This window comes from Penicillium pulvis, assembly GCF_028828015.1.
Source record: "Penicillium pulvis strain IBT 33274 chromosome Unknown contig_23_segment0_segment0, whole genome shotgun sequence".
NCBI classification, from domain to species: Eukaryota; Fungi; Ascomycota; class Eurotiomycetes; order Eurotiales; family Aspergillaceae; genus Penicillium; species Penicillium pulvis.
In genome coordinates this window covers 3171370-3197952 of record NW_026643075.1, presented here as the reverse complement: position 1 = coordinate 3197952, position 26583 = coordinate 3171370, and the positions used below count along the sequence as shown (strand labels likewise).

The window sequence follows — 26583 nt, the reverse complement described above, 5'->3', positions numbered from 1 at the left end:
GACCTCGAGCTGTGGAAGGGTTCTAGAACCGCAGGTGCACATGATCATCAGATTCTGGAAGCTCTCATGTGTGCAGAATTATTTTTTCTTGCTGATCATTGCTCCCTGCATTGATAATTCGAGACTCGGTCGTTGAAATAATAGAACTTCCGCGTGATGCGATAGACAGCTTTCTGTAGTTAGCGGTGACACGAATACATATCTAATTCGTTCTGATGGGGCCCCCACAGTATTCCACCACATGATGTGGACTATTCTCCAATTTTTCCAAACCCGGCGGGTGGCGGTTGACGTACACAGTAAAGAGCTGCTTGCGACCATTTAATAATATTTATTCCACTTTCTCTCCTCGCAAATTTTTTTTCTTCAATCTGTGTACATCACTCTCACAATGGCTCCCTTGAAGCTCAACCAGAAGAACCTGCCCCAGATCTGCGCTGCGGCGCCAGTTCAATTCCCTTCCTACTCGCGTGGCGACGCCGTCAAGGAGGGAATCGTCCACATTGGTGTCGGTGGCTTCCACCGAGCTCACCTGGCTGTCTACGTTGATCAGCTTATGCAGCATCATGGCGTTACCGACTACGCCATTTGCGGAGTTGGCTTGCAGCCTTGGGACGTAGGCATGCGTGACGCCTTAGGTGGGCAGGACCACCTCTATACTGCTATTGAGCGGTCCGCCAAGGGTAGCGTTGCCAAAGTGATGGGCAGTATTAACTCCTTCCTCTTCGCTCCCGATAACCGCGAGGCTGTCATTGCTAAGATGGCGCACCCCGATACCCATATTGTGTCGCTTACTATCACCGAGAGCGGATATTACTACAATGAGAATACCCACGAGCTTCAGACCGAGAACCCCGATATCCAGCACGACCTCGACCCTGCCAATAATGCCCCAAAGACCACTTTTGGCTTCCTCTACCATGCCATGGACCGCCGTCGCCAGCAAGGACTGAACCCTTTCACAGTTATGTCCTGTGATAATATGCAGGGTAATGGCGCTATTACCCGCCATATGCTAGTCTCCTTTGCCCGTGTCCGCAACCCCGAGCTCGCGGAGTGGATCAACACCAAGGCCCACTTTCCCAACGCCATGGTGGACCGTATCACCCCACAGACCTCCCCCGCCGATAAGGTATCTCTTGCACAGGAATTTGGCATTGAGGATGCATGGCCCATTGTCACCGAACCTTTCATGCAGTGGGTCATCGAGGACCACTTCAGTGACGGTCGCCCACCATTCGAAAAGGTCGGAGTGCAAATTGTCAAGAATGTTAAGAATGTTGAAGAGTTTGAGAAACACAAGCTACGTCTGCTTAATGGCAGTCACGCCATTATTGCCTACGGTGGCCAACTAGCAGGGTACAAATACGTCCATGAGGTCATGCAGGACCCGCTATTCAATAAATTTATTTGGCAGTTGATGCAGGAGGAGACAAAGCCTACCCTCCCCGAAATCGAAGGCGTCAGTATCGACGACTACTGCAAAACGCTCGTGGAGCGATTCTCCAACCCCACCATCATGGACCAGTTGCCCCGTATTTGCGGCGGTGGTACTGGTAAGATCCCCCAGTTCATTATGCCCACCATTGCTGAGGCTATTTGGGTGACTGGACCTTTCCGTCGTCTTTGTTTCACCGCCGCCACCTGGTTCCACTACATCAATGGTGTGGATGACAACGGCAACAAGATCGATGTTCAGGACCCCATGCTTGAGGAGATCCAGACCCGGGCTCGCAATGGAGGTACCAACCCCATGGAATTGCTCAACATCAAAAATCTCTTCGGTGAGGACCTGCGCTCCGACAAGCGCTTCATTGAAACCATAACTATCGCTCTGGAGGAAATTGCCCGGGACGGTGTCTTGAAGTCACTTCCCAAGTACATTGACTAGATGCCATATCTTGAGTTGCTGCTTTGATGAAGTACCTACGCCTGGCAGCAATTGCGTTTTAATGTTTTAAGGCATACGTCATAAGGGTGTGAATTAACGAAAAGGCGAGACATGATAGAGAAAAGTCGACTGTGATAGATTTAAGGATTTTATTGGAGCATCGACGTATTGAATGTTGAGGTCAAGGCTGTAATGGAGATTTCTCTTGTGTACTGAACTGTTTCTGCCCCTCTTTTCTTCCATCTCCACCCTTGACGTTTATAGCACAATGTTTTTTTATACCAGCTGGGTGTTTCTATTCTCAGTGTCGATGTAGTTCTAGGTAAACAAAGCTAAAAGAGGCAAGAGGTATATTAAGGCGTCCCATATTACTATCGTGTGTATACACAGTGAGCAGCCTACATGCAGGTTGATGGCGGGGTCATTCCGTGATCGACAGGGTTAGCCTCGTTATATTTAGGATTTCTAGACCGCTTTACAGGGCGGTGAGTTTCTTGTTTATCAGTGCAGATGGAAGACGCTATCCACCTTCCTCCAAGATCCAATGCTGTCAGCTGGGTCCATGATGATCATAAGTCTCCCGAGGTCAATCCTGCGTCTTTTCTCGCCGGCTCCGGACTCAAGTGATCCTTCGAGAGGGGTAACTGCATGTAATTGCTTGCCATCCACACTGTCTTGGTCACAAGTCATTGCATAGTGGTAAAGTGGCATTCTTAGATACTCTAGTGCTGACAGTTCCAAGCCGTGTTGCAGAAACTGACTCGTCCTGAATTGAGCTCTTTGCAGAAGGGAGGACATGGGTTAGCTGCCCGGTTGTCGATGCTGACAAGGAATTGAGCATGGGCTTCCACTCCAAGGATTAGCCAATATGACTAACATGACCAATTGTATTGAGGTGCTCGATGCCGACGGCATATAAATTCGAAGCCAATCCCCAGAAAAGTCCATCTCAGACAACTCAAGATCCTCACATTCCACACACCTTTCCTACCTTCAACCAAGACAGTACGTTTTCTCTATTTCAGCTATACTGGATTTGCACTCACATAAAATAGCATCGGCATAAACATATCAAAATGAAGGTCCTTGCGAACCTAGCCCTAGTTGCCTACCTGTCGGGGAGCATTAGTGCTCTCCCAACGCCTGAAGGGTCTTACGGCAATTCTATAATTGCTCGATCGGAGGCTGTTGCCGATGGTACTGAATCCTTCGGCTCGGGTGACTGGAAGAAGCGAGCAGACGATGCTGTTGATGGTACTGATTCCTTCGGCTCTGGCGACTGGAAGAAGCATGGAGAGGATGTTGCTGATGGTACTGAATCCTTCGGCTCGGGTGACTGGAAGAAGCGAGCAGACGATGCTGTTGATGGTACTGATTCCTTCGGCTCAGGCCCCTGGTAGGATCGCGGGGAAGATGCTGCCGATGAGGAGGAGTCTCAAGCAGAGTGGTAAACGCTGTCCGTACTATCTCAGATCAGGGGGCTACCTAGGCAGTAGTATAATTTGGGATCAATCTGTTGCAGTCAAGTATATGTGACGTCTTTATGTACTTGAAATAGTTCAATCATCAATGGAGTGGTCCTATGACGGTTCAGGGTTGTCCACGCGTTTATCATGCTGTCACGGAATCTTACAATCATACCCTTTCCACGGGGATTCGGTGATTCTATATTAGCCTATATTCCAAGGCTTCCTTAAGAGCCTGGGGTTGTCATGCATCTATCTATATAGAAACATGTGATACCTATCGGGTGGAGAAATTGTTCGGATATGCGGAAACAATCTACCACCAATCACCGCTTCAAGATTCCTGCTAGACTAAATTAAAAATGAAATATGATTTCATTGATATAGCATTTCCAACCGGATTCAAGGAAAGCGTTCCGTATAGCTGTAGGGCTGACAAACTTCCACAAAAGCCGGTAATAAGGTTGGCCCCTGCACTGGGGTTTCACGGGCCGTCATTAGTGTATCCGGCCAGCTTCTCCTGAAATCATTTCTCTTAAAGCTTTGTTTCCTATCTGTCCTAACTCATCATATCAATCCAACCCATTGTTTTGTTCATCTCCCGCCTACCGCAGATTGCTACGTTCTGTTGAGTCATCCGGCATGCAATGAGCAACGAAGGCAACAGCCGCACGAGACCTCCCACCAACATGCCCCCGAAACAAGACGATCGAAAGACTCCCCTACTAGGCAGCGATGACCTGGTACCTTTCGACCATGTCGCTGCGGGACAGTAAGTGTCGCCCCACCAAGCTTAAAATTCCCCACGCGACACAAAGCTACGCGCCCAGGCGGTCGCTCACGCGTGAGAGGGGGAATTCCTAAGGATACATTATCCACCTACCGCTCTACCTTCTCTCATTACCTCGGAATTTGCGACCAAGCTAATCTCTTCATGGATCCCCACAGCGAAGGTGTCCGCCGGACCCTCTCGGGGTCGTTGATCGTCAAACCCTGCACAAAACAAGAAGTCGAGTTCTACGAGTCCAGCGCCCTCCATCCTGAATTCCGCGAATTCATGCCCCTGTTCGTCGGTTCGCTCTCTTCAGCTGAGCAGCAACAACCATTCGCGATCGCCGCGGCGCAGCAGTCCGGCGCTGTATTCCTACCTGCACTTGGAAACCCTCCGACGGATCCCGCTTGTCCGGCTGAATCTGCGACACCCGCGCTGCCTGCTATCGCTGCTTCGGCGGCTGCCGTGCCACTTGAAGGGGTGAAAGGTGCTGGAGTTTCGACTGAAAAACCTTGGGTTCCATCAGAGGGGAAAAAATTGGAGACCGGTCTGTCGATTGTGTTGGAAAATGTGGCATGTGGATTTCGACGACCGAATGTGTTGGACGTTAAGCTTGGAGAGAGGTTATGGGCTGACGATGCACCGCCTGCGAAGCGGTCGAAGCTGGATGCGGTGTCGAAAGAGACTACGAGCTCGAGTTTGGGATTCCGTATTGCGGGGATGAAGGTCTGGACGGGCCAAGATGGGGAGTTAGACGAAGGCGCTCGGACCAACCCGTACGCTACTAAGTATGAGGGTGCTGAGGGGGAGAAAGGAGAGGTTATCGAGACGAATGGGTATCGACGCTATGACAAGTGGTATGGCCGATCCTTCAACGAAGGGAATGTTAAGGAAGGATTTGAAACCTTCCTGGCTGGTGCTAAAGCTGGCTCAGTGGACCGGTCGAAAATGATCGCGAGAAGAATTGTGGAAGAATTGAAAAACGTCCAGGAAGTTCTCGAGTCTGAAGAAAGTCGCATGTATTCGTCCAGTGTGTTGGTGGTCTACGAGGCAGATCCCGAGGCGATGGAAGTTGCTTTGGAGGAGGAGAAAAGACTCTCTGAGCAGCCTCGGGACCAGGAAGAGGAAGAAGAGGATGACGAAGAGGTCGATTTCGAAATCTCCGAAGAAGCATTTGAACTGGTTGATGTGCGACTTGGCGACGGAATGCCTCAAAAAGCAATCAATATCAGCATCGATCCTCAAACGGCCCAAATGCCGGAAATAGATCTAGATGATGATGAGGACGATGAAGACACACCGAAGGTCCATGATCTGCGGGTGATTGACTTCGCACATGCGAAATGGACACCCGGTGAAGGTCCCGATGAGAATATGCTCAAGGGGCTTCGCAGCTTGATCAAGATCATGGAGGAACTTGCCGAGTGACGACTGTATAGATATATCATGGGACTCAACTGGTCGCAGGCGACCGTTGGAGTCTTCGCATGTTCGAAGCGATTTAGCTAGCATATTTAAATCCGGGAACTAGCCAAACATAGCTGTTCTATGTTTCCATCTCCAATTATTCTTGCGTATATGCAGATATACTGTAGTTGTCAAATGTTTCCTAAAGACCGGCACTCGAAGGTATTGAAGCAATTCATGCTATGCAACAATAAATTGACCCTCCAATTAGCAATTTCAAGCTACCTACACCGGTGGATGCGACACGCAAGTAGATCATGGGAGAGAAGACAATGCAAGAGCTGGCCACTCCTCAGCCAGCGAACAGACTTCAGGCCACTCAAAAATTTCACCATCCGGATCATCTGGCCAATTACATATCGTTTTGAGCTGAAACAACCAGAACCCAAAGGCAGGTTTGACAGCTTTTTCAAGATTCTCACCATGATTTCTTTCATGAAGAGCGCCAATCTCGCATTCGTCGATTCGGTCTGTATACTCCCAGTACCTCAGAGCCCAATTTCCATTTCGTATCTCACTGCCCAGTCGCCATTCGCCTCGCCATTCTTCATCCTCACTACGCAGCCATTCAGCTGCATTCTCACGATTGGATATCTGGACTTGACTTGGGGGGTGAAAAGCTAGTAGAAATTGGTAGTTGATCTTGGCGGGCCATGTTTTCATTACCCGTAGGATTTCCCGCCAAGCGTCCACCATGTCGCGAGGGTTTTCGCCCAAATACAAATTGGATAGGTCTTGGTGAATTGAACGCGGATCTCGGGGGAGGAGTGTAAAGTTACAGGTAGCCGCTTTGATGGGCAATGCGCGATTAAAGTGTGGCCAGTCACATGCAGGAACCGTGCTGTTGAAGATCTGGCGAGCCGATTGTGTGCCAACAAAATAAAGTTCTCGAAGCTGGATGATAGTTTCTAGGAGATCCGGCATGGCTTCCAGGGATGAGTTCCTTGAATACTCTTGTGTGATGAAGAGCTGGATGTTCAACAGAGAAGGCTTGTCCAGTGCTAAGCTCAGGAGCCCGATATGGAGGGGGTCGTAATCCTTCTTTAGCAGGTACAGGAAATCAATGAAAGCCCATGGGAAGGGTTTTTTGACATCGAACTGAAGAGTATCGTATTCTGGGTTGATGTAGCAAGTGCGTGGTACCATGTCGCCGAGGACATTCTGAAATAGGCAGGGGAATTGAACTCGATAAAACGCCCGTGCAATTTTCCTGGACTCGCTGTTGACTCGGAACAGCTTGTTAAAGATCTGGAACCCATACAAAGCAGTGGCGCAGGACTCGTTGTATCTAAGCATTGGTCCATCATTGAACTTCGCTTCGTCTAGTATCATGAAGTTGATACGGATGATCCGTCGATGTTGCAGAGCATACTCCCATATGGTATAACGAATCTCCGTGGGAAGAAGCGGGAAAAGATAAAATTGTCGGTCTTCACGGGGCCCCTCTTGTAGAGAATTGAAGATCTCCAGATGGGGTTGCTGTGGCACGATAGCCTGATCGCGCATGATGATGATGATGATGATGATGATGATGATGATGATGATGATGATCAGGAGTAAACTGTATATGTGGTATGAGATGTTGAGAGCGGAGAAGCAAGTTAAATGAAGAAGACTATTGGGGTAAGTTTCAAATACTAATTTTCTTGGTGAGACTGAAGAGACTACTAGGAATAAAGCAAGAAAGGGGTTTCAGGTACTCATGCAGTAGAAGAGGAGCAGCATGTTGTATTGCATGTTTGCGCTGATCATCCGCTGACCTAATCCAACCCCGATCTTTTTCAACTTTCGCGGCTTCACTACGAACCTCCTCCGATCGTCCGCCACATCATGTTTCCCACACGAGCCCTGCTAGGCCGGTCGGTCTGGAAAGGTAAGAAAAACTTGCTCAAACTTACTACCTCCTTTATCATGCAATTGCTAACTCCCAGCCAGGCCCGAACATCGTCCCGTACGTCCAACCCGCTTCAAGTCCATACACCCCGTCTCCCGCCAGGAAACAAGTAGCAAGCTCTACAAGACGGTCGGAAGCAGGATGAAAACCGTAACTAACACGGACTGTCTTCTAGTCTCCCTCTCCCCCGGGTCCTCCCTCCTCCCCCGAACACTCCCCCAATCCGCACGACAAAGCGTGGCGCAACCATCCTGCCCAACTTCGTCGGTTTGCGCTTTGCAGTCCACAACGGCAAGACCTACCAGGAAATTGCAATCACCGAGGAGATGGTCGGACGTAAGCTCGGTGAATATGTTGCGTATGTCTTCCCTCCATTGAAGGACCCGAGTTGAGGACACCGATTCCATGTTGGTGTTGGCTATGCTGCCACGATGCTAACCTACGGATACAGAACCCGCAAGCGTTTCACATACAAGCAGTCCAAGAACAAATAGACGAAAAGCGTGACTGCGCTTCGATCCGGATAGTTGAAGACCTCTTTTCCTTCCGGCGGACTACCCTTTTCCCATCTCGAATCCCTTCGAACACCTCGCCTCGAATTGCGTCTTTTTTTTTTTCACGAGATTGGAATAAAATCTTGGAATTCCCTTGTCCCGTACCAAGCGGGATTATTTCTTTTGGTTTGGCCTTGTGGCCCATGTACAGATACATCAGTGGTTCCCTTGTGACATTAGCTATATGTGTGGGATGGAGTTTAACCATGGAACTTGTTCAATATCAATATCAATATCATTCATAAATTGTTTTAACATTTTGGGGGGCCATTAGGCTATTTCCACACTGCAAACATCAAAAATTGATGATGAAAACCGAATTCTTGACTGCTACATCCTCTTCCAATCCTATACCATACTTTTAGCGCAAGGTGGGAACTAAGAAATGATTGCTCAGACACAGAAGTCTAGTCATTTCGGAAGGTATGGTAGCATTGTTTTTCATTCTAAAACCCACTCCGAACCATTGAAATGCTTGGGATATCCATCCCGCACCCATCGGGTATCAACGTGTACGCCCAGCGCCAGAAAGTAAAAGCCCACCAAATAAACGTGAAAAGGAACGAGACGCAGAGCAAGGTCTTCAGATGACCTTTATTCTCCATCCACGTAGTACACTCACCGGTAAAACTCTCCGCGTTTGACAGTAACGCCATATTCTGAAACAGCCATACCGAGATCCTCCATTGTCAAGACGGTCCGTCCCTGTCCAGACCCACCGGAACCACCACCTCCAAAACCTGGACGTTGGATTCCAAGGTGAGTGTTGCCCTTGCCACCCTTGTTATCACCTCCAGCTGCACCACCCGGCGCGGCGCCCATGCCGGCAGGGGCGCCAAGACCGGAAGCTGCGTTCAGACTGCCCATCGGATTGTTGGCAGATGAGCTGTTTGAGGCACGGATACGTGCGAATTGATATGAGTCGGCGGCAATGTCAGAGACGAACTTCTGCGTGGCCAGCGCGAGGAGGCGGGCGAGGTGAGGGGGTGTTTGGTTGGGCCCTGTGCCGGGGGGTGGAAGACCAGCAAGAGTAAGGTAGTGAGCCGTTACGGCATCAGGAATCTGAGAGGAAATAGGTTAGCTTTGATGTTTCTCCTCTCTCTCTTAAGCAATATCATGTGCATAGGTGATAATCGCTATTTCAAGGTCAAGCCGCGAAGGCATCACAGAAGAAGATTGAGATTGCACCACAGCGGAAGGGAGAGGGGTGCATCCACATACAATAGGGGCATAGTCATCCATCTTTCCCAAGAATTCACGCAAACTAGTCTCCTTCTTGGTTGGTGGCGGTGCAGCAGCCAGTGTGTCAAGGTCAGGCGCATTCTCATCGGCAGTGCCGGACGCGTTCTGGTCGGCGTTCATGTCGATATCTTGTTCGATGGAAGCGTCAAGGTCAGGATCGGGTTTGATGGCAGAGTCAGCTGTCTCTGGTGGTGCGGTGGACGAAGGAGCAGGCGGCTCTTGTGACCCGTTCGAAGGTTGCTGAGAGGGGGGAGGGTTGAGTGTCAGCCATCTTGGGCAGTCATAGGAGGGTTGACCCTCTGAAAACGAATAGGCTGCAGGGGACCAGGGGTTGGTGAGACCAATCAATGGCAGTGAACTCGGGATCCCGGGGTGTTGGAGATTCTATGCATTCACGGATGAAAGAGCCAGTGAGACGCGGGCGGAGAACGGGTGCACGGGCCACATGTGATAGCGGAGCTGAAGAATTACTGTAGTATTCATGATCGATGCACCATTTCACGAATGATTTCCAAGATTGAAGAGTTTCTATTCAGTCGTCTGAATTTCATAGCTACCCAGATATGTACTCGTACATTCAAAAAGCAAAGAAGAAAAAAGAAATAGACAAACCCCTAAGCTCAGCTCCAACTTATGCCTCATACATCTTCATGCTCCAAAATCCACAAAAATCCTCAATTGTGCAACCCCATAGTACAGTGATACAGTGTGTAATTGAGAAGAAGAGAAAGAAAGTGCAAAAAAAAAAAAACAAGTTACAAACACCTTTTTGTGATATTCGCTCAAACGATAAAAGGGCATCAGACCGGAAGCAGATCGTCAAATATCACAATACTATCATGATTCGCAGATGCAACAAACTTTGTTGTTCACTGGCCCAGCTGCATGTGTGGATCAATGTGGTCCTGAGTCGGTTGAGGGTGCTGGTATTGACTACCGTGAACCTCCTGGCTCAGTGTTTGCATCAGATTCTGCTCAGCGGTCTGATCAAAGACTGCCTGACTGTTGGCATCTGGGGGCAGACTTGGCGATGCAGACATCTCATGACCACCGACAGGTGAGGCATGGGCTCCAGCCAAGGCCATCATGCCCTTGATGCCTTCAACGTGAGCCTTGTCTTCCTCGCCCTGCTTCTTTTGTCTCTCCCGAGCCTCTCGCTTGGCAGCCTGTGCCGGGGCACGGGTTTTCAGCTCACCAGTGACAAATTTCAGGTAATAAGGTACTTCAATCCCACTCTTCAAGAAGAAAAGCTTTAAGTTACGAGCCTTGTCCTTAAGTTGAACCTGGTTTCGGTCCTTCAAAGCCTCACTAATAGTTCCACCAGGGCCAAACATGGCGAGGATCTGACTCCAGTGAGGGCCTTTTACCCGATCCAGTCCAGCCATGAGCGCACTCTCTTCATCAGTGGTCCAGGGTCGGCGCTGACTGGGTAGACCAGACTTGCGGCTGGTTGGGGAAGACTTAGCAGAAGCGGCCATCCGGGCACGCTCATAAAGCACTTGGGTGGGCTGTGACTGGGTGTAATGAGGTATCCCAGGCATATAGCCATGGTTTCCAGACATTCCATTTGCTCGCGCTTGCATGGTCTGGGCTGCATTGGGGGTGTATTGCTGGAAATTGGTTTGTAGTGGGCTTTGCTGGAATGTCAAACTACCAGGTGGTTGTTGATATCCACCAGGAGGTGTCGGGCTGTGATACTGTTGCTGGGCAATTTGTCCAGGTTGCTGAGCAGCAGTGTAACCATGAAGATATTGATTATCGGGCTGAGGGGTATGTTGTGGTTGTTGCTGCTGCTGCTGCTGCTGCTGCTGCTGTTGTTGTTGTTGCACCTGTATAGGCTGATGAGATGGAGATGGGCTGGCTTGGGATTGCGGTTGCTGCTGTTGGTGTTGGTGCTGCAGCTGGGACTGCTGTTGTGAGCGCCGAAGACCATGACCCTGCAGAGCAATTTGCGCGGCACGAGCGGCACGAGCCACGAGATCACCGTGCATGTTTCGATCAACTGGTACCTCGACAGGCTGAGTGACAGCAAATTGGCCTTGGTGGGTGGTACTCGGAGATTCTTGCGCATCGCCGTTTGAACTTGATGGCTGTCGTCCCTTTACCGGTTTCTTGCCCTGGAAGTTGTTAGCGTATAATCAGATGATACAGAATGGGGTGCAAACCAACCGGCTGGGTATTAAGAGTATCAAAGTTCTTAGAGATGAAAGAACTCAGATCGCGCAGGAAGTCTTCCCATTGGTACTTGTCTGGGAGGCTCTTCATTGCCTCCTCGTTGTTAATATCATGGAGAAGATGGTCACGGCGAGAGGCAAGTCGATTGACGAAATCTGTTTCACTTGGGGCCAATTGCTTGCTGCCTGGGCGTCGCTCCAGCAATCGCCGCTCCATATCATCGGGAAACAGCTCATACAAGAGATTTGTCCGGGTGCGCGATTTGTTATTCATCGCGGCGATGAACGCCTGGGTCTTTAGTTCCAGGTACAAGGCAGCTTGAACCTTCAATAACCTCCCACCATCGGACATGAACACGCTCAGGAAATGTTCATTCAGCTCAGCGAACCCAATTTCCTGAGAACCAAAGATACTGGACACGAAAGAGGCGAGGTTGGCCTTGCGAATGACATCGACCTGGGAGGAATCCGTAATTTCGAGGTCGGATAACTGGAGAAACGAGTGTTTTACAGAGTAAACCCTTTTGGTGTGATCAAAGAGGGAGCGCATGGTTGCATAGGCTTGGCCATTCTCCGAATCTGGCTCCGAAATCATGGCCGTCAAATCTTGATAGCTGTTCTTGGATAGGAACGAAAGAATTTGGGTTGACTGTGAGGATATTTAGCAACTGAAAAGCCCAAACCGACGGTGCAGAATTTACCAGGTTATCCAAAATGGGCAAACTTTGAATCTTCAAGTGAGAGTTGGCCTTGAGGAACGCGTAGCCTTTGGCACCGGGGAATTCACCCGATGGGCCGACTTCCTGAGGACCCATCGCAACAGTATGCTCCTGACGATCGGTATGGTCCATTATTTCTGAGATGATGGACGCGACATCAGGGTTGAGGTTAGGGTCCTCTTCGCGGGTGGCGTCCGGCTGGTTGTGGTTAATCTGCGTGTGATCCGTCGGCTCCAGTGTATCTACAATCCCTTCTCCAAGCGCCGTCGCAAGTTCTTCTTCAATTTTATGGCCAGCTCCGTGCTGGTGGTCGGCGAAAGAATCATGGAAGGAGATGTCGCCAGAGGCAGAGTCGGTCCGGCGCTTTTTCGCCGCGGGTGGGGAGCCATGTTCCTCGTCCTCTTCTAGAGGGTGCGAGAATTTCTGGTCTGCGATCGATTGAAAAGGATCTACGTCAGTCAAGAAAGGTATTCGATATGCTGTGAGGGGGGCTGAGCGGCGACTTGGGATTGAGGCGGGATGGGGACAAGCTTTGACGGGGTGTTCGATTTCAGACTCACCAAGTTCGCCATCAACAGGACCAAAAGAGGGTAACTCCACAGAACCATCAAAGGATGGTCGGGAGCCTCGAGTTTCGACCATCTGGGCGTGAAAAGGGAGGGGGTTGACCATCAACTTTCCAAGAGCAGAAATGAGGGCTTAGGGGTAGGGCGCATTTGTAGGGCTTTGAAGGAGGGAGAATTGGTCTTTGTTAGCCGCAGGGATTTTCTGCCGGTGGGGCCTGGTATTCATTGGTCAGTTCCATGACCGCCAAATAATACGCCTCACTGTCGTACAGTAAATGAAATTTTTCACTAGCACATACAGATTGAATGCACTTCTATTGCTTCATTTAAGACTATTATCTCAAATTTCACATAGCACCGCTCCATTTGCTATGAATTTGAACAGTTCCAACAAAAATTCGTGGTATGCGTTGTCATTGGGTGGCTAATGCACTAACCCCGGACTAGGCATTGACCCCGGACTTTTGCCTGAATCACACCTCAGGCCGTCAACGATTTTCTCGACGTCATGTTTGACATAGGATCAGAAAACTTCTCATCACAACATGCTGATATTACCATGATGCGATACCAAGAATGGGATAGGGCTGACCCACTGTCCCTGGCAGCTATCCTTGGATATGAAGGAAAATTTGTGCGCGTCATCGACCTCGAAATGGTCTGCGTGTAACCTTCGAACCACACCTCAACCACGAAACATTGGAACATTGGAACTCGACTTTGCAAAAAGAGAAGAATAAATAACGAAATCTGAAATATTTCCACTGGGGTCTAAGACAACTACCTCAAGCACATCCCTAGCGCTAACATCTCGGACATTGGGCATCGGGAGTTTTGAGTGGAATTGGAGTGCTACTTGATTGCCTCGGGATATCGGATCAGAGTTCCTGTCAAAAGATACCAGGCTCATGTAGCAAATTTGCCGAAACTCTATCATACCTCGTTGCTTAATTGATCCGCTGCGCCCCCCAAAAAGGTTTGCGCCCCAAACACCGCCAGCTTCCGAAAACGGCCTCTTTTTGGAAGGATTTCCATGATATTCTTGAATCCATAGAGCTTGGTCCAGGGGTCTAGCCCGTGCAACCTACCCTAGAGTCCATCCAAGTTTTGGCAATGGCTTGCTTTTATTTCAGTAGCTCCCCCGGGCTCCTTTATACTTTGGATTCGTTTTCGGGACAACTACCTGTTCCTCTATTGGCAGACATTACTACATCAACCGGCGTTTGGAGCAGGTCAAATACAATCGAGGGGCTTGAATATCAACATGCTCAAAAATTGCCAATTCCTCGTGCTTGTGGCTCTGGTTCTCCAGGGCCCTGCTCTTACCAGTGCTGAATATACCGAGAAGGTCTGGAGCGTGTTCGCATATACTCTCTATGGAGATAGTACCCCGGAGGCACTGTTTGAACAACATGCAGCAGGCTTGTCGGATTACGGAGCCAATCAGCTTGCTGCCGCTGGAACAGCATTCCGGGACCGCTATGTGTCGTCGGCTGGGAGCACCAATGCGACCGAGTTCGCAATTCAGTCTATATCTGCATCTTATCTGATGTCGCAGAACTTGGAGGTGCTCTCGACGACTGAGCAAAATGTCATCGCCTCAGCGCAGGCATTCATGCTTGGGCTTTACCCGCCTCTTGGCGATGAGGGTATGAACACTACGGATGAGACGGCGAACGGAACTACTTTTTCGGCACCATTGGACGGATATCAGTTCCCCAGGATTGTTACACTTGGCGAATCTGACCCAGGATCCTTGCTTGTAGCTGGCCAATCAAGCTGCAGCATGTATCAGGCTGCAGTTTCCGAGTACCTCAACAGCGAAGAGGCAGCAATAATTACTCAGGATACGGAAGTGTTCTACGAAAAACTCCTGCATCAAGTGCTTTCTGGGGTCTTTGATGAGTCAACGGCGACTTATGCCAACGCTGTTAGTATTGCAGACTATCTAGAATATGAGGTCTTGCACAACAGTACTACAATAGACCATCTCTTTGGTGATGATCTGATCCGGGCGCGGTCCTTGGCGGATCAGTTCACCTATGCTACCAATGGACAGGACGCTTCGACCTTGAGCGGATCCACCATTGGTACCGTCAGTCCCATTGCAGGTCAAACACTCGCATCCAGCATTTTGAATTCATTCAATACATATATGATGGATGGGACCGGTCCACAAATGACGTTGCTCTTTGGTGGTGATGAGCCTGCTGTGGCTTTGGCTTCACTGGTAGGCCTAGCCAGCGAACAGCAGTCCAACTTCTACTCTCGTCCTGTTCGAGGCGCTTCGTTGGTCTTTGAGCTTTACAGTTTTGGCACCGATGCGGATGATGATAGCTACCCAGACAGTAGTGAAATGTACGTGCGGTTCTTCTTGCACAACGGCACAGACACTTCCACGGAATTTGTTTCATTCCCAGTTTTTGGACATGGGCCCAGCCAAACCTACATCCCCTGGACAGATTTTCAAACTGAAATTGAGACCTTTTCCGTTCAATCAATTGAGGAGTGGTGTCTGCGGTGCAATGCGAGCTCCGTATTCTGTGCAGGGGCACAGGACCGCGATAGTTCCGCCAACCAGAAGAAAGGCATGGCACCCGCAGTAGCCGGTGTCATCGGAGCGGTCGTCACGCTGGTTGTGATTGGATTGCTAGCTGTGGTTGGATTCTTCATTTGCGGGTTGCGTAAGCGCGGAGGAGGTCATGAAGGTGGTCACAAACCGAGCATTGGAGGATTTAAGGGAACCAGCAAGCTTGCTAGCGATGCAGATATTTCTTTCCGTAATCCCATCTGGGGGACTGGCAAGACTGCCGACATGGAACAGGATGATGGGGGTGCTGCCGGAGGTGTGATCGTCCGTGGGCAGGAGCGATTGGGAAGCTGGGAAATGGGCCAGCAAAATTCGGAAATGGAGTATAACCAGCCGACCACTCAAGGAAGAGGCTCTTTCGCCGAGTCGTCGGCTCCTGAAGCGGAGCCTGATGAGTGGCGGCTTCATAGTCATTTACAACCTGTCAAGATCCGCGAAAGTGTGTGATATCAATCTCGCTCGCGTTGATCACCCAGATCGTAACATTCTTGTCCACCTTTCTTCAATTTAAATCCTCGAGATGATGGTCTTTTTCTGCTTCTGATTTTTTGAAGCGCCCTAGGCGTTAATCGTTCCGTCACTTGAAGCCTCGCCTCCATTCTTCCCTTCGCATCATCCTCCCGTCGCCCTTTCCCTCATTCAACCGATCGAGGCGAACCACGCCACAACGAGTAGTTTCTGTCTCTTCTGTCTTTCAGGTATGCCACAGGTTGGATCTTGATCATAATGAAGTACAGCATTCCAACCCTAATGGAGCTCTCACAGGAAAGCGTCCCCTGTCGCTGGACGGTTGAATCAAAATACTGTAAGTCAATCATTCTGATCCGTGACGCGTCGATTTGGCATTTCGGGGAGCCTGTACAACTCCAGACCATTCTCATGGTTGTTGAATCACCAAGGAGCAGCTATTCCATATTCAGGAAGGCAATATCTGCTGCAAAGTTCTTAGGACTTTGACATGCAAGTATCCTTTTCAAAGCGGCTTGTATCACACTGCAAAGCTCAAACCTGCCAATGAAGAGCACTACAGCAAGCAGTATGCATGAATACCTGCTGATATTGGATACAGGCAGAATTTTGCAACCTGCTCAGCGCCAAAGTCCCGCCCTCACAGAGCATACTCCAAATAGGCTAGTAGAAAAGACGACTGGCAAGTCATTGTCATCTCGACCAGCTAAGCCTTCGACTTCAAAAGCGAGTTTTGACTCGCGAAAGCGCCGAAATAGCAGAAACCCATCGGTCGCTCTGAATTCAATAGAAGATCCGGGCTTCGTTCGCTTCCTTCGAGCACATTCCTCCCCGCTACACCAAAGAGTCACCGCTGGAGGTCGAATAGTTGCCATGGATCCTGTTGACAGACTCTTTCTCGTGGAGGGCAGGGGAGTCCCTGTTGACAGACCTTCCTCTCTCCTGGGGGACATAATAGTTCCTGTTGGCGGAACATCTGCCGCCGCTCTTCAGAATGCATCCCACGATTGGGAAATTGCACCGCAAGTCATGGTCAATGAACCCACCAGTAATGTACAGCCAAGTGAGCCTGTTCTTGATACTGTTGATGCGCAGGTTCCTCAGCCAACTGAGCATTGGGGTTCCCAGTCTACCACGCCTGTCGATAGCCCTCCTCGGCCTGCACATGCGAACATTACCTTCCCATCGTCCCTGCTAGCCAACGATCAATATGCACAGTCAAACAGCAGACAAAATCATACTTATGCTCATGGTGGTATCTTCCCAACTCCTTTGTCACCCTACATGCCCCCGGGGCAATGGTTCCCCCCGGATATCTTCGCACCACACATGCCCATGGATATTCTTGATCCCATTTATGCAAGCTTGAACTTGAACACAAACTCATCAGCTATTCGCCGAATGTCGCCAGATCGGCTCTTTCAGTCGCTCTTTCCGATGACCGCGATGCATACTGCCCTTCCGCCAGGGCATTTCTACCTTGCTGCCTGGATGAGATCCGATGATCACAGGACTGAAAGTTGGAGGGGGTTTGTTGATAGCTTGGTAGAAGAAACTGCCGGCAACTCGAACTGGGTGGATGGCCTGTATCGTGACCTGCTGGCACTATCTGACCCCATTGATCGAATTATCAGGGAGCTAGACCAGATCATCGCCCGCACACTGGAGACTCGTCCTCGAGATCGAGACATGAGAGTCTTGTACATCAACATGAGGCAGATTGTCCATGAATCACGGAGGAGGCTTCAAACATTCTCCAACACGGCACCTAATATGGCACCTAACACGGCTCCTAACATGGCCCCTAACATGGCGCCTAATCTGGCGCCTGGGGTCAGCCCTCTCCACTTGCATCCATATTCTGCTTCGACTGGAATACCGCTTTACCAGTTTCCGTATGCCCCTCAAAATGGGTCTATGATATATAGACCTCAACATATCTCCGGAACATTGAGTGATGCATCCATGGGCACCGCTGGTTTGCAAGATTTCACTCAGGCTCCCGGTGTACAACCGACTGGCACGGCAAATTTCACCCCTTCTGGGCCGGACCAGATAGAGAGTCCGTGGCCTAGCTGGTTCAATCAAAACATGTTGCCGATTTTGAGCCAGCTAGGCCATGACCAACGCAATTACGGCACACCCGGTGGTCTTCATGGATCCAACAACGACTGGAACCTTGAGAGAGATACAGAGCCTGGCATTTTCGATACTCCCAGTACCCATGTCGACGGCACCCATGTCAATAGCATGGAAGTCGGTGCTCAAACCAACGGGATTGGAGTCGGTACTCAAGTCAACGGGATGGAATCGTTATTGTTCGGGGAGCAGGCACACAATCATGGCGCGACCGGAAATTTTCGGAGGGTCTGGATCCTTGAAGATTCTCGCACTCTTGATGCTGCCAGTACTCAAGTCGATAGTAGCCAAGTCAATGGCACTTATTACGATGGTACTTTGATCCATGGTACCTATGACAACGGAATTGAAGTCAGTATCTTCGACGGGCTCATCGCCAGGATGACAGAATTACCTTCAAGTATTAGAGATCAGAATCGGGTGGAGAGGGAGCAAGGGTTTCATGACCGACATCATTTTGCTCCTCCACGCCCTTTTGACAATACCGAAGAAGGGAATCAGCAGATGATGGATTCATACGAAGAACCGACCGCGCCGCATCGATCGTCATTGCCCTCGTCTCTGTCTTCGGAGGCCTGCTTCGAGCTACCGCCATCGCCAATGCCTGAAAGCGGTTTCTCTGACAAGTGGCGGCAATACAGAGATTCCGGTTACACCGATGATGGCGTTGATGAGTGGCCCCAGCTGGAAGGTGACGCTTCGATTGAGAGATTGCGTGAGGACTGGCAATCTCTCAGCGAATCCAAGGGTGAGAATTCCGATGATGTCGAGGACACCGGATCTGAGGGTGGTAAGTCTTTGTCGGCGAATGTTTACGATGGGGAGTCGGGTAATGAGCTTGGAGATGAGGATTCGACAGGTGATGATGTTGGGTCTGGTGGTACCCCGAACAACGAGCCAAACTTGTCGGGTGAAGACCAAGACGAACGCAGCCACCACCGAATCAGTAATCGAGATGAGACCATCGGCGCTGAAAGTCCTACCAACGGAAGCCAGAATGACAATGATCAAATGAGCCTAGTCCTCCTGCCGGTGAATATTCCCCACCATCAACCCATTGTGCAGCTCAGCACGGCAAATGTCCATGGTGAGATTGCCCAGCCGGGTGGTTATCAGCACCATGAGGCTGATACCAATACCCTGGTATCCAACACCGCTCAGGAAGGTCAAGATGAGTCTGTGTCGATGAGAGTAATGAAGGGTTGCATCAAGGCCTCGTCCTGTTGCTTGTCTGTGCGAAAGGGATGAGGAGTGAACGGAATGGGGGGCTCCTGTGATTTCTTTATTGTTAGTTGAGGGGTGTTACGAATACTGAACATAAGGTGAGGGTGGTTCAGCTTGTCTTTATTCCTGCTTTCCTGCGTTCCAGCGTGCTGGCGTTGTGGCATTTTGTCGTGTAGCAGTAATAGTAGTGACAGTAGTTGTATTGGAGAACACCTAGCGGGATGATAGGCTTGGCCTAAATTCCTTCTAGAACTTACCGGGCTCCCGAGAAGGATAAAAACGTGCTAGTCTATAGATCTGACTAAGTTTGATAGGGTAAATCAAACATGCAATGTTAGAAAGCAACTCGAGTTCCTCGTGAAGCCTGGTGCTAATTGGCCATTCACCAGAGATTACTCTGCCGGCTGGATAATGTACTACATTGGGCATATAGCGTAGCAAATGTATGGTAGGCGTCTGGAAGGCCATACAAGAGGTAAGGTCCGAGGGGTATACGGTATCTGACTAAACAATTTACGAAGACATTGCTCTCTTGCAAAGCTACTCACTCCGTTTTCAAATAATTAAATATACCCCCCCCGTGGCCAACCATAAAATATAATCTTGGAGCTTATATTGTTAATGAAACAGACTTTACGGTTACTACGGTGATAATTTATAGCGTGTGATAAGAGGTTCGTAGGTTATCTGGCCAAAACCTGTACGTGAAAGTCGGCTTTGCTTGAGCAGATGAATGGTAAGAGCCGACAACAAGTTTTGAGAGCCCGTGTCCCCTAGGTTTTCAGAGATATCTTCAAGTTTCATTTTGAGCGCTAGGTGGAGGCTAGATGATGCTTTACCTTTACTCGTATGTGTTCCACCAGTGATCTTGCAGAATGGGAACAGTTAGGGCTGGGGGGATGTTACTTTCTCCGGGATGATAGAATGAAAGAGTGATAACAGATCACGTGGGCCTGCCCCTGGTTCCAGATTTCCTCAGATGCAGTATGGACTGTGATTAGTTCAGTCTAGATCAACCCATAGTTCGGAGAGTTTGGTACCCGTGATGGCAAAATATGTATGTTGCCACCCGTGGGGGGGAATTTTTTTTTCTTTGTGTACCATGTAGTTACTCATGTATGTTCTCGTTACATTATCGTACAGAATATCAGGTGAATTCTCGCGATCTTAGATACCAAAATTATTATCAAAGAACATCATCATCATAGCAATCATCTATAGGTTGAACAGATTCTTTATCACTTTATCAGTAATCTCCAAGAATGCCAAACCCATGACTAAGCAGCCTCCGCGTCCTTCTCCACTCCCCGACTCCCCTTCTCTCTGAACTTCAACCTGGCTTGATTTCCCTCTTTCCATATTGGGGGTATAAAATGCAGACTTGTTAATGAATCTTCTTGCTGTGCTTGTCTTGCCATTCTTTTGGGTGGAACTCCCTCGTTGAAATTTGGTGTGCTAATCAAGGCCCCCGCTGTTGTATCTCCAACCTGTCATTCCCAGGTCTCTCTCTGAACGCCCCGCCACCGCTTTCTCCTTCATCTTTCCCTCGAGTCCAACCCTCCCACTGAGATTCCAATCTCGTTCTGGGGGGCAGTATCTGATTCCCAACTTTCCCGCCCCTCCGCCATGACGCAGCTTTTTGCGTCTAGTCCCTCGGCAATGAACGAAAAGCGCGGGAATTTCCCCGGTCTTTCCCTCCCTACCCGTAAACACTCCAATGAGTCGGGCCATCTGCAATCCAGAATCAAGAGCTTTTTCCGGATCAATAGCTCAAGCAGCCATACTTCCTCCCACGCTAGCAGCCCGTCTGGCGAGCGGGAGAAGGAGACCCAAGGGGCTCCCGCCAAGAACGAAAAGTCCAGCGCTTTCCGACAATCTCGCTTCCTGCCAACTATTGGTCGCAACCGCTCAACAACTTGTGCCAGTGAAGGAAATGCCCTGGATGATGGCATGTCACCTACTGCCACCGCCAATCCGTACTTCGCCCACCAGGGCCAACCGGCTTTGAGACACCGGAACGACGGGTCTGTGCCCTCGTCCCCACCCGATACCCCCGAGTTGCAGGTCACCGGGGTTTCTGCTGTGGAGCAGGCGAACACGGCCAATAAAGAGGAACTCGCGCGCAAATTGCGTCGTGTTGCGTCTGCTCCCAATGCGCAAGGCTTATTCAACAGCGGCCAGGGCGATGGCCGACCCCAGACCGCCGAGATGGGTAAAGAGCCCCTTATCGAGTCGACTATCACTGACATCGATGCCCCTATTGCCCTTACGGTGCCCGTTATCAATGGGGATGGCTTCCGTCGCACTTATAGCTCGAATTCGATCAAGATTCGTAACGTGGAGGTGGGCCCCGCCAGTTTTGATAAGATCAAATTGATTGGCAAGGGTGATGTGGGGAAGGTCTACTTGGTCCGTGAGAAAAAGTCAAGCCGTCTCTATGCGATGAAGGGTAAGCTACATAATGGCACGTTCTGCAAGTACCCTATATACTGACGCTTAATCTAGTCTTGAGTAAGAAAGAAATGATTAAGCGCAACAAGATCAAGCGTGCCTTGGCCGAGCAAGAGATCTTAGCCACCAGCAACCACCCTTTCATTGTTACCCTGTACCACTCCTTCCAGTCTGAAGATTATTTGTATCTCTGCATGGAGTACTGCAGCGGCGGAGAGTTCTTCCGAACTCTACAAACCCGGCCCGGCAAGTGCATCTCCGAGGATGCTGCCCGATTCTATGCTGCAGAGGTCACTGCTGCTCTGGAGTATTTGCATTTGATGGGCTTTATCTACCGAGATCTCAAGCCGGAGAACATTCTTCTCCATCAATCTGGCCATATCATGCTTTCAGACTTCGACTTATCCAAACAATCAGGACCCGGTGGTGCTCCCACGATGATTCCTGGTCGCAGTGGGGGTACGTCCTCGGCTGCCTTGCCTACTATTGACACAAAGTCGTGCATTGCCGACTTCCGCACAAATTCCTTCGTCGGCACGGAGGAGTACATTGCGCCAGAGGTAATTAAGGGATGCGGCCACACCAGTGCCGTCGATTGGTGGACATTGGGTATCTTGATTTATGAGATGCTGTATGGGACCACGCCGTTCAAGGGCAAGAACCGAAATGCCACCTTTGCCAGCATCTTGCGGGATGATGTACCATTCCCTGAGCACTCGGGTTCTCAGCCAACCTCCAATCTGTGCAAGTCTTTGATCCGCAAGCTCCTGATTAAGGATGAAACCAAACGTCTTGGCGCTCGTGCCGGTGCATCTGATGTCAAGACCCACCCCTTCTTCCGCACGACTCAGTGGGCGCTTATTCGGCACATGAAGCCGCCCATGATCCCGCACCAGGGCCGTGCTGGTACGGATACTATCAACTTCCGCAATGTCAAGGAGAGTGCCAGCGTGGACATCGGCGGTACTCAGGACAGCTCGAAGATGAAGGGTGTGCCGATGGACTCTGGCCTCGCGACTCCCAACGGCGAGTTGAACGATCCTTTCGAGGAGTTCAACAGCGTTACCCTTCACCACGAGGGGGATCACTGATTGCGCTTTAATGAGCCAAGCCCATATTGTATCTTTTTCTTGTTTACCATGCTTTCACCTTTCTCCTGGCAAATGCGGGGGCAGCCACCTGGGCATCGGCTTGCTGACGACCATGATGCATTCACGACCGCATTCAAATTGTTTTCTTTCTTTTCCTTCTATTGCAAAATCTCAGGTGTACGGAGTGTTTCGGGGCCTTCTGAGTCAGGTTTCATTGCCTTTGCGATTTCTTGCTTTTCCTTTTTTGCTTCTTTTTTCTTGGCCGTGTTGCACCACCCATCTTTGCATTCTCCATATCGTCGAAGGCCTTGAACTACTCCCTATTACTTGTTCGCAAAGCTTGCACCTGAATAATCATTCCTTGCGCCGCGATACTTTGCTGCGTGTTTGCTGAAATTGCGGCATACATCGCTCTACTTTCTCTACGATGCAGCGGACGGCGTTATGGATCTTATCTTCGATACTCGTGACACTGTTTGGATCTGATGTTATCTTACTCTATTGCGTTCTTCGGTTTGTTTTTGTCTGATTCGTACTATTGTGCGATTTTGGCCCTCGACGAAAGCTCATCTTGGCCTTTGCATCTGTTTTATCTAGGAGTGAAGCCACTATATCCCAGGTCTAGTGCCTTTGCAACAATCAAAAATTACAGAATTCACGTGATCCGCGCGAGATCCTCAGCCTTCGAGCATTGGTACCTTGAAAGAGTATGCCCTTATGGTGCTTGTTCAATTAGTGGTCTTGAGATCATAATTTAATTTGTACAGTCTGGCAATAAAACATATCTGTCACAAGTTTTAGGTACAGACAGACCCCTAAACTCGTGTACTTTAGATTTACTGGACCACACAAGAACGCAGATATTTAGAGGCATGTTACCATTGATTCGTATATGCGGAGGTTGATTGGATTTGTATACTGGCCAGGAACCGTGGAGTGGAAGCTCCGCCCGAGCCAAATCCACGGGACATCATAACGACTCCACATCCAATCCCTCTTTCGTCCTCTTCATCCAGCTCAAAGCTAACTCGAATATCACAATATGTCGGCCTTCGCATCCCAGGACGATCAAGATGATCAAGATTACTCCTATATCTCTCCAGACCACGCAACCACTACACCTCCCATACACCAAGAAATGACCTCCGACCCAGAAGCTTCGCACGGCCGCAGTCGCTCCGCAAACCCGCTGCTAGGAAATGACAACCCACTTGTATCAGAACTAGAGCAGGAAGTGCTGGACGAGTACTCTCGTCTACTTCGGAACGTGAATCAGGTGAGTTGAGCCTAGTTGACTGGCGTCACGCAGGGGAAAAAACATCCCGCACCGAATTATTTGTTTTGCCCCGAACCACAATTCCCGCTCCGTTCTTTTCCTGCCCAAACCTATGAACCCTCTACACAACGGCCCGACCTCTCAAGCATGCAATCAATTAGAAGTTGGACCACAACTAATGATTCTTGCTCAATCCTTAGCTCTCCGATAAAGTCTCCGATCTCGCGGGCTCCCCCGCCTCAATGACACTTGACGGTCTCCGTCTGCTAGAGCGCAAAACCGCAACCGTGTGCACTTTGCTCAAGGCTAGCGTCTACAGTATTGTTTTGCAACAACAGATCTGGAACGAGGATCAAGAGCAGCAGCAGCAGCAGAGTGGAGAGGGACAATATGGGGATCAGACATACACTGGTGATGGCGGGTATGAGGGCGAGGGAGACATGACATTCCAGTGATTTCAGTCTTACTCCAGGGGCTGCTTTTACGATTGATGCTATGTGGTTCTGTTTCTGCGTATATATACCCGGGGCTTTTGTGTTTACTGGCGTCCACCTAGACTGGGAAGTACACCGTATATCGTACCATGGGGTTGGTGCTCGGTACAATGTTGCTCTCTGTATTTTCTTCTCATTAGTACATTCAATGCAACATAAATTTGAGTTAAATATGTGTTCATATGTGAAATCTATCTCTTTCAATAATGAAGATCGCCCCCGCCTTATAACAAGCTCATGATATGAACAAGGTACTATCAAATTGGAAGGAGGGCTATAGAAGTACCGAGCCATTTTGAACGGTTTATTGATATCCATGGATCCCAACAAACAGAGCCAGCATGTCAACAGGTCATGTGGTGTATACAATGGTTGATCACGTGACATAGCCACATAGATCAACAATCAACAGTGAATATCAAACACAAATAAACAAAACAACAGAAACCGCCGTGCAAGGTATCGATCATGAGCGAATAAAGATCGTGCACTACTGCAGATAATACCAGCTGGATTATAGCCCTTTCTGGCTTTGCTAGAACAAAAGTTGACATTGAGATAGGTAGTTGAATATATCCTCTTTTGAAAGAACAAACTGGTACAGGTACAAGTACATGCGATTTGGAAACACGCGGAGAAGAGAAATCAGAACACATTATATACACGAGGGGAAATTCCCTAAACCTTGCCAGCGTAGTACACCTTGCGAACATCAACAATCTTGCGGCCACGGGCCCGAGCGATCTCCTCCGGGTTGCGCTGGCCCATGAGCGCCTCGTACGCAGCCTTCACGGTGTTCATCTTGTTTCTCGAGCGGGAGACCCGAGCCGCCAGATCATGGATACCGGCAGCACGGCACATTTCGTAAATCAGGTATTGGACACGGAGACCGAAGCCTGGAAGGATTGTTAGTTGAACTGAATATCGAGTTTCACGAGAGTGGCGTAACGTTAAACATACCTGGGGGACGGTGCATCAACTGCAACTCAACAGCGCCGACCTTGCCCTTGACATCACCGAAGATGGTACGGTTCTCATAACGAGGAATTGGTTGCATGTTGCGAATGGCACGGTATTGCGACTGAATCTTAGCATCGGCAGCCTCCTCGGACTTGGCCTCACCGATTCCCAACAGACCGTTGCCATTACCAGCAATGGACAGACGGTAAGCGCGGCGGACCTTACCAAGACGGGTCTGGTTCACGACGCTGTGGGAAACAAGGGTCTTGGTCCGGAGTTCGTTAACCTGGCGGTTGGTGTATCCGGTGGCCAAGAGAAGGCTCTTCAAGGCATCAGTCAGCTCCTCGGCCACAAGGGAACGCTCCTTCTCGCCCCGTTCAGCAGCGCTCTTCTTTTCCTCCACGCGGGGATCGTCAATAGTTTCCCCAGGGCCGAAGAGGTCCGGAACCAATGCGCTATGCGGGTTGAGCTCGTTCTCCTCCTTGCCATGGGTCAACCGCAGCGATTCACCGAACCGCACAAAGTCAGCACCAGTAGCATCCTTGGGCAGCTCGGCGAAAAAGCGGCCAAAGTCCTCCACGAAGTCATCCTCACTCTTCAGCTTGAAGTTGTAGTCCGAGTTCGACTGGGGTGCCCGGGTGTTGCGGTCGATGCCGGGCTCGATCACGGAGAAGTCGTCCAGGTAGTTGAATTTCAGCGGGTCGGTACGCGGGCGGAACTGTTCGGCCATGTCCTTGGGGTCAATGGCGGCTTCACCGGCCTCGATGGCCTTCATTTGGGCCTCCGAGTACTCCTCTCCCAAGCGGGCCTTCTGCTCTGCGGTGTAGGGCTCGTAGTCTTTGGGCTTCGGGCCAGAATGAGAGGCATTGAAATTTTGGTCCTCGGGAGCCTTGATGTTGGGGAACTTGGGTTTCCGGTTCGACAGAATCGCAGGAGTCGGGTGGAATTGGCGACGAGGCACTCGCGTGCTTGGGGTGGCTACACGAGAGAAGCTGCATAGCAGACATCTTGATGGCCGTGCAAGACTCATTGTGAAAAATGTTAAGCTAGCCAGCTGCACGCTAGCTACAAGCACAGAAACAGAAACAGAAAAAACGACGACAATGATAGAGCACAATTGCGTACGGGGCAGTTTGGAGTGATTC

At 49.9% G+C, this 26583-nt stretch overlaps 12 protein-coding genes across 12 annotated transcripts; 8 read left to right on the top strand and 4 right to left on the bottom strand.

The window, feature by feature from the left end:
- Positions 1 to 391: 391 nt before the first annotated feature.
- N7503_005472 (mannitol dehydrogenase family protein) lies at positions 392 to 1891 on the top strand (the record flags this gene model as incomplete). Its single annotated transcript, XM_057065019.1, has 1 exon — positions 392 to 1891. The coding sequence occupies one exon, from the start codon at positions 392 to 394 to the stop codon at positions 1889 to 1891; it is 1500 nt and encodes a 499-aa protein (XP_056922762.1).
- Positions 1892 to 2967: 1076 nt separating this feature from the next.
- N7503_005471 (uncharacterized protein) lies at positions 2968 to 3291 on the top strand (the record flags this gene model as incomplete). Its single annotated transcript, XM_057065018.1, has 1 exon — positions 2968 to 3291. The coding sequence occupies one exon, from the start codon at positions 2968 to 2970 to the stop codon at positions 3289 to 3291; it is 324 nt and encodes a 107-aa protein (XP_056922761.1).
- Positions 3292 to 4004: 713 nt separating this feature from the next.
- On the top strand, positions 4005 to 5557 carry N7503_005470 (inositol polyphosphate multikinase; the record flags this gene model as incomplete). Its single annotated transcript, XM_057065017.1, has 2 exons — positions 4005 to 4129; positions 4306 to 5557. 2 exons carry the CDS (start codon positions 4005 to 4007, stop codon positions 5555 to 5557), a joined length of 1377 nt encoding a protein of 458 aa, XP_056922760.1.
- Positions 5558 to 5851: 294 nt separating this feature from the next.
- N7503_005469 (2EXR domain-containing protein) lies at positions 5852 to 7102 on the bottom strand (the record flags this gene model as incomplete). The annotated part of the gene is made up of 1 exon (XM_057065016.1): positions 5852 to 7102. One exon carries the CDS (start codon positions 7100 to 7102, stop codon positions 5852 to 5854), a length of 1251 nt encoding a protein of 416 aa, XP_056922759.1.
- A 324-nt stretch (positions 7103 to 7426) lies between these two features.
- On the top strand, positions 7427 to 7984 carry N7503_005468 (mitochondrial 37S ribosomal protein uS19m; the record flags this gene model as incomplete). The annotated part of the gene is made up of 4 exons (XM_057065015.1): positions 7427 to 7469; positions 7532 to 7547; positions 7666 to 7848; positions 7942 to 7984. 4 exons carry the CDS (start codon positions 7427 to 7429, stop codon positions 7982 to 7984), a joined length of 285 nt encoding a protein of 94 aa, XP_056922758.1.
- A 662-nt stretch (positions 7985 to 8646) lies between these two features.
- Positions 8647 to 9631, bottom strand: N7503_005467 (putative TFIID and and SAGA complex TAF10 subunit; the record flags this gene model as incomplete). Its single annotated transcript, XM_057065014.1, has 2 exons — positions 8647 to 9106; positions 9266 to 9631. Coding segments are annotated over 2 exons (810 nt in total), but the record flags the coding sequence as incomplete, so codon positions are not given.
- Positions 9632 to 10155: 524 nt separating this feature from the next.
- Positions 10156 to 12821, bottom strand: N7503_005466 (uncharacterized protein; the record flags this gene model as incomplete). The annotated part of the gene is made up of 3 exons (XM_057065013.1): positions 10156 to 11403; positions 11456 to 12109; positions 12162 to 12821. The coding sequence occupies 3 exons, from the start codon at positions 12819 to 12821 to the stop codon at positions 10156 to 10158; spliced, it is 2562 nt and encodes an 853-aa protein (XP_056922756.1).
- A 1188-nt stretch (positions 12822 to 14009) lies between these two features.
- N7503_005465 (uncharacterized protein) lies at positions 14010 to 15782 on the top strand (the record flags this gene model as incomplete). The annotated part of the gene is made up of 1 exon (XM_057065012.1): positions 14010 to 15782. The coding sequence occupies one exon, from the start codon at positions 14010 to 14012 to the stop codon at positions 15780 to 15782; it is 1773 nt and encodes a 590-aa protein (XP_056922755.1).
- A 567-nt stretch (positions 15783 to 16349) lies between these two features.
- Positions 16350 to 19190, top strand: N7503_005464 (uncharacterized protein; the record flags this gene model as incomplete). The annotated part of the gene is made up of 1 exon (XM_057065011.1): positions 16350 to 19190. One exon carries the CDS (start codon positions 16350 to 16352, stop codon positions 19188 to 19190), a length of 2841 nt encoding a protein of 946 aa, XP_056922754.1.
- A 1602-nt stretch (positions 19191 to 20792) lies between these two features.
- On the top strand, positions 20793 to 22708 carry N7503_005463 (putative serine/threonine protein kinase (Nrc-2); the record flags this gene model as incomplete). The annotated part of the gene is made up of 2 exons (XM_057065010.1): positions 20793 to 21615; positions 21672 to 22708. The coding sequence occupies 2 exons, from the start codon at positions 20793 to 20795 to the stop codon at positions 22706 to 22708; spliced, it is 1860 nt and encodes a 619-aa protein (XP_056922753.1).
- A 1042-nt stretch (positions 22709 to 23750) lies between these two features.
- On the top strand, positions 23751 to 24439 carry N7503_005462 (DASH complex subunit DAD3 family protein; the record flags this gene model as incomplete). Its single annotated transcript, XM_057065009.1, has 2 exons — positions 23751 to 23984; positions 24185 to 24439. 2 exons carry the CDS (start codon positions 23751 to 23753, stop codon positions 24437 to 24439), a joined length of 489 nt encoding a protein of 162 aa, XP_056922752.1.
- Positions 24440 to 25156: 717 nt separating this feature from the next.
- Positions 25157 to 26468, bottom strand: N7503_005461 (mitochondrial 37S ribosomal protein uS5m; the record flags this gene model as incomplete). Its single annotated transcript, XM_057065008.1, has 2 exons — positions 25157 to 25374; positions 25439 to 26468. The coding sequence occupies 2 exons, from the start codon at positions 26466 to 26468 to the stop codon at positions 25157 to 25159; spliced, it is 1248 nt and encodes a 415-aa protein (XP_056922751.1).
- Between the last annotated feature and the right edge of the window lie 115 nt (positions 26469 to 26583).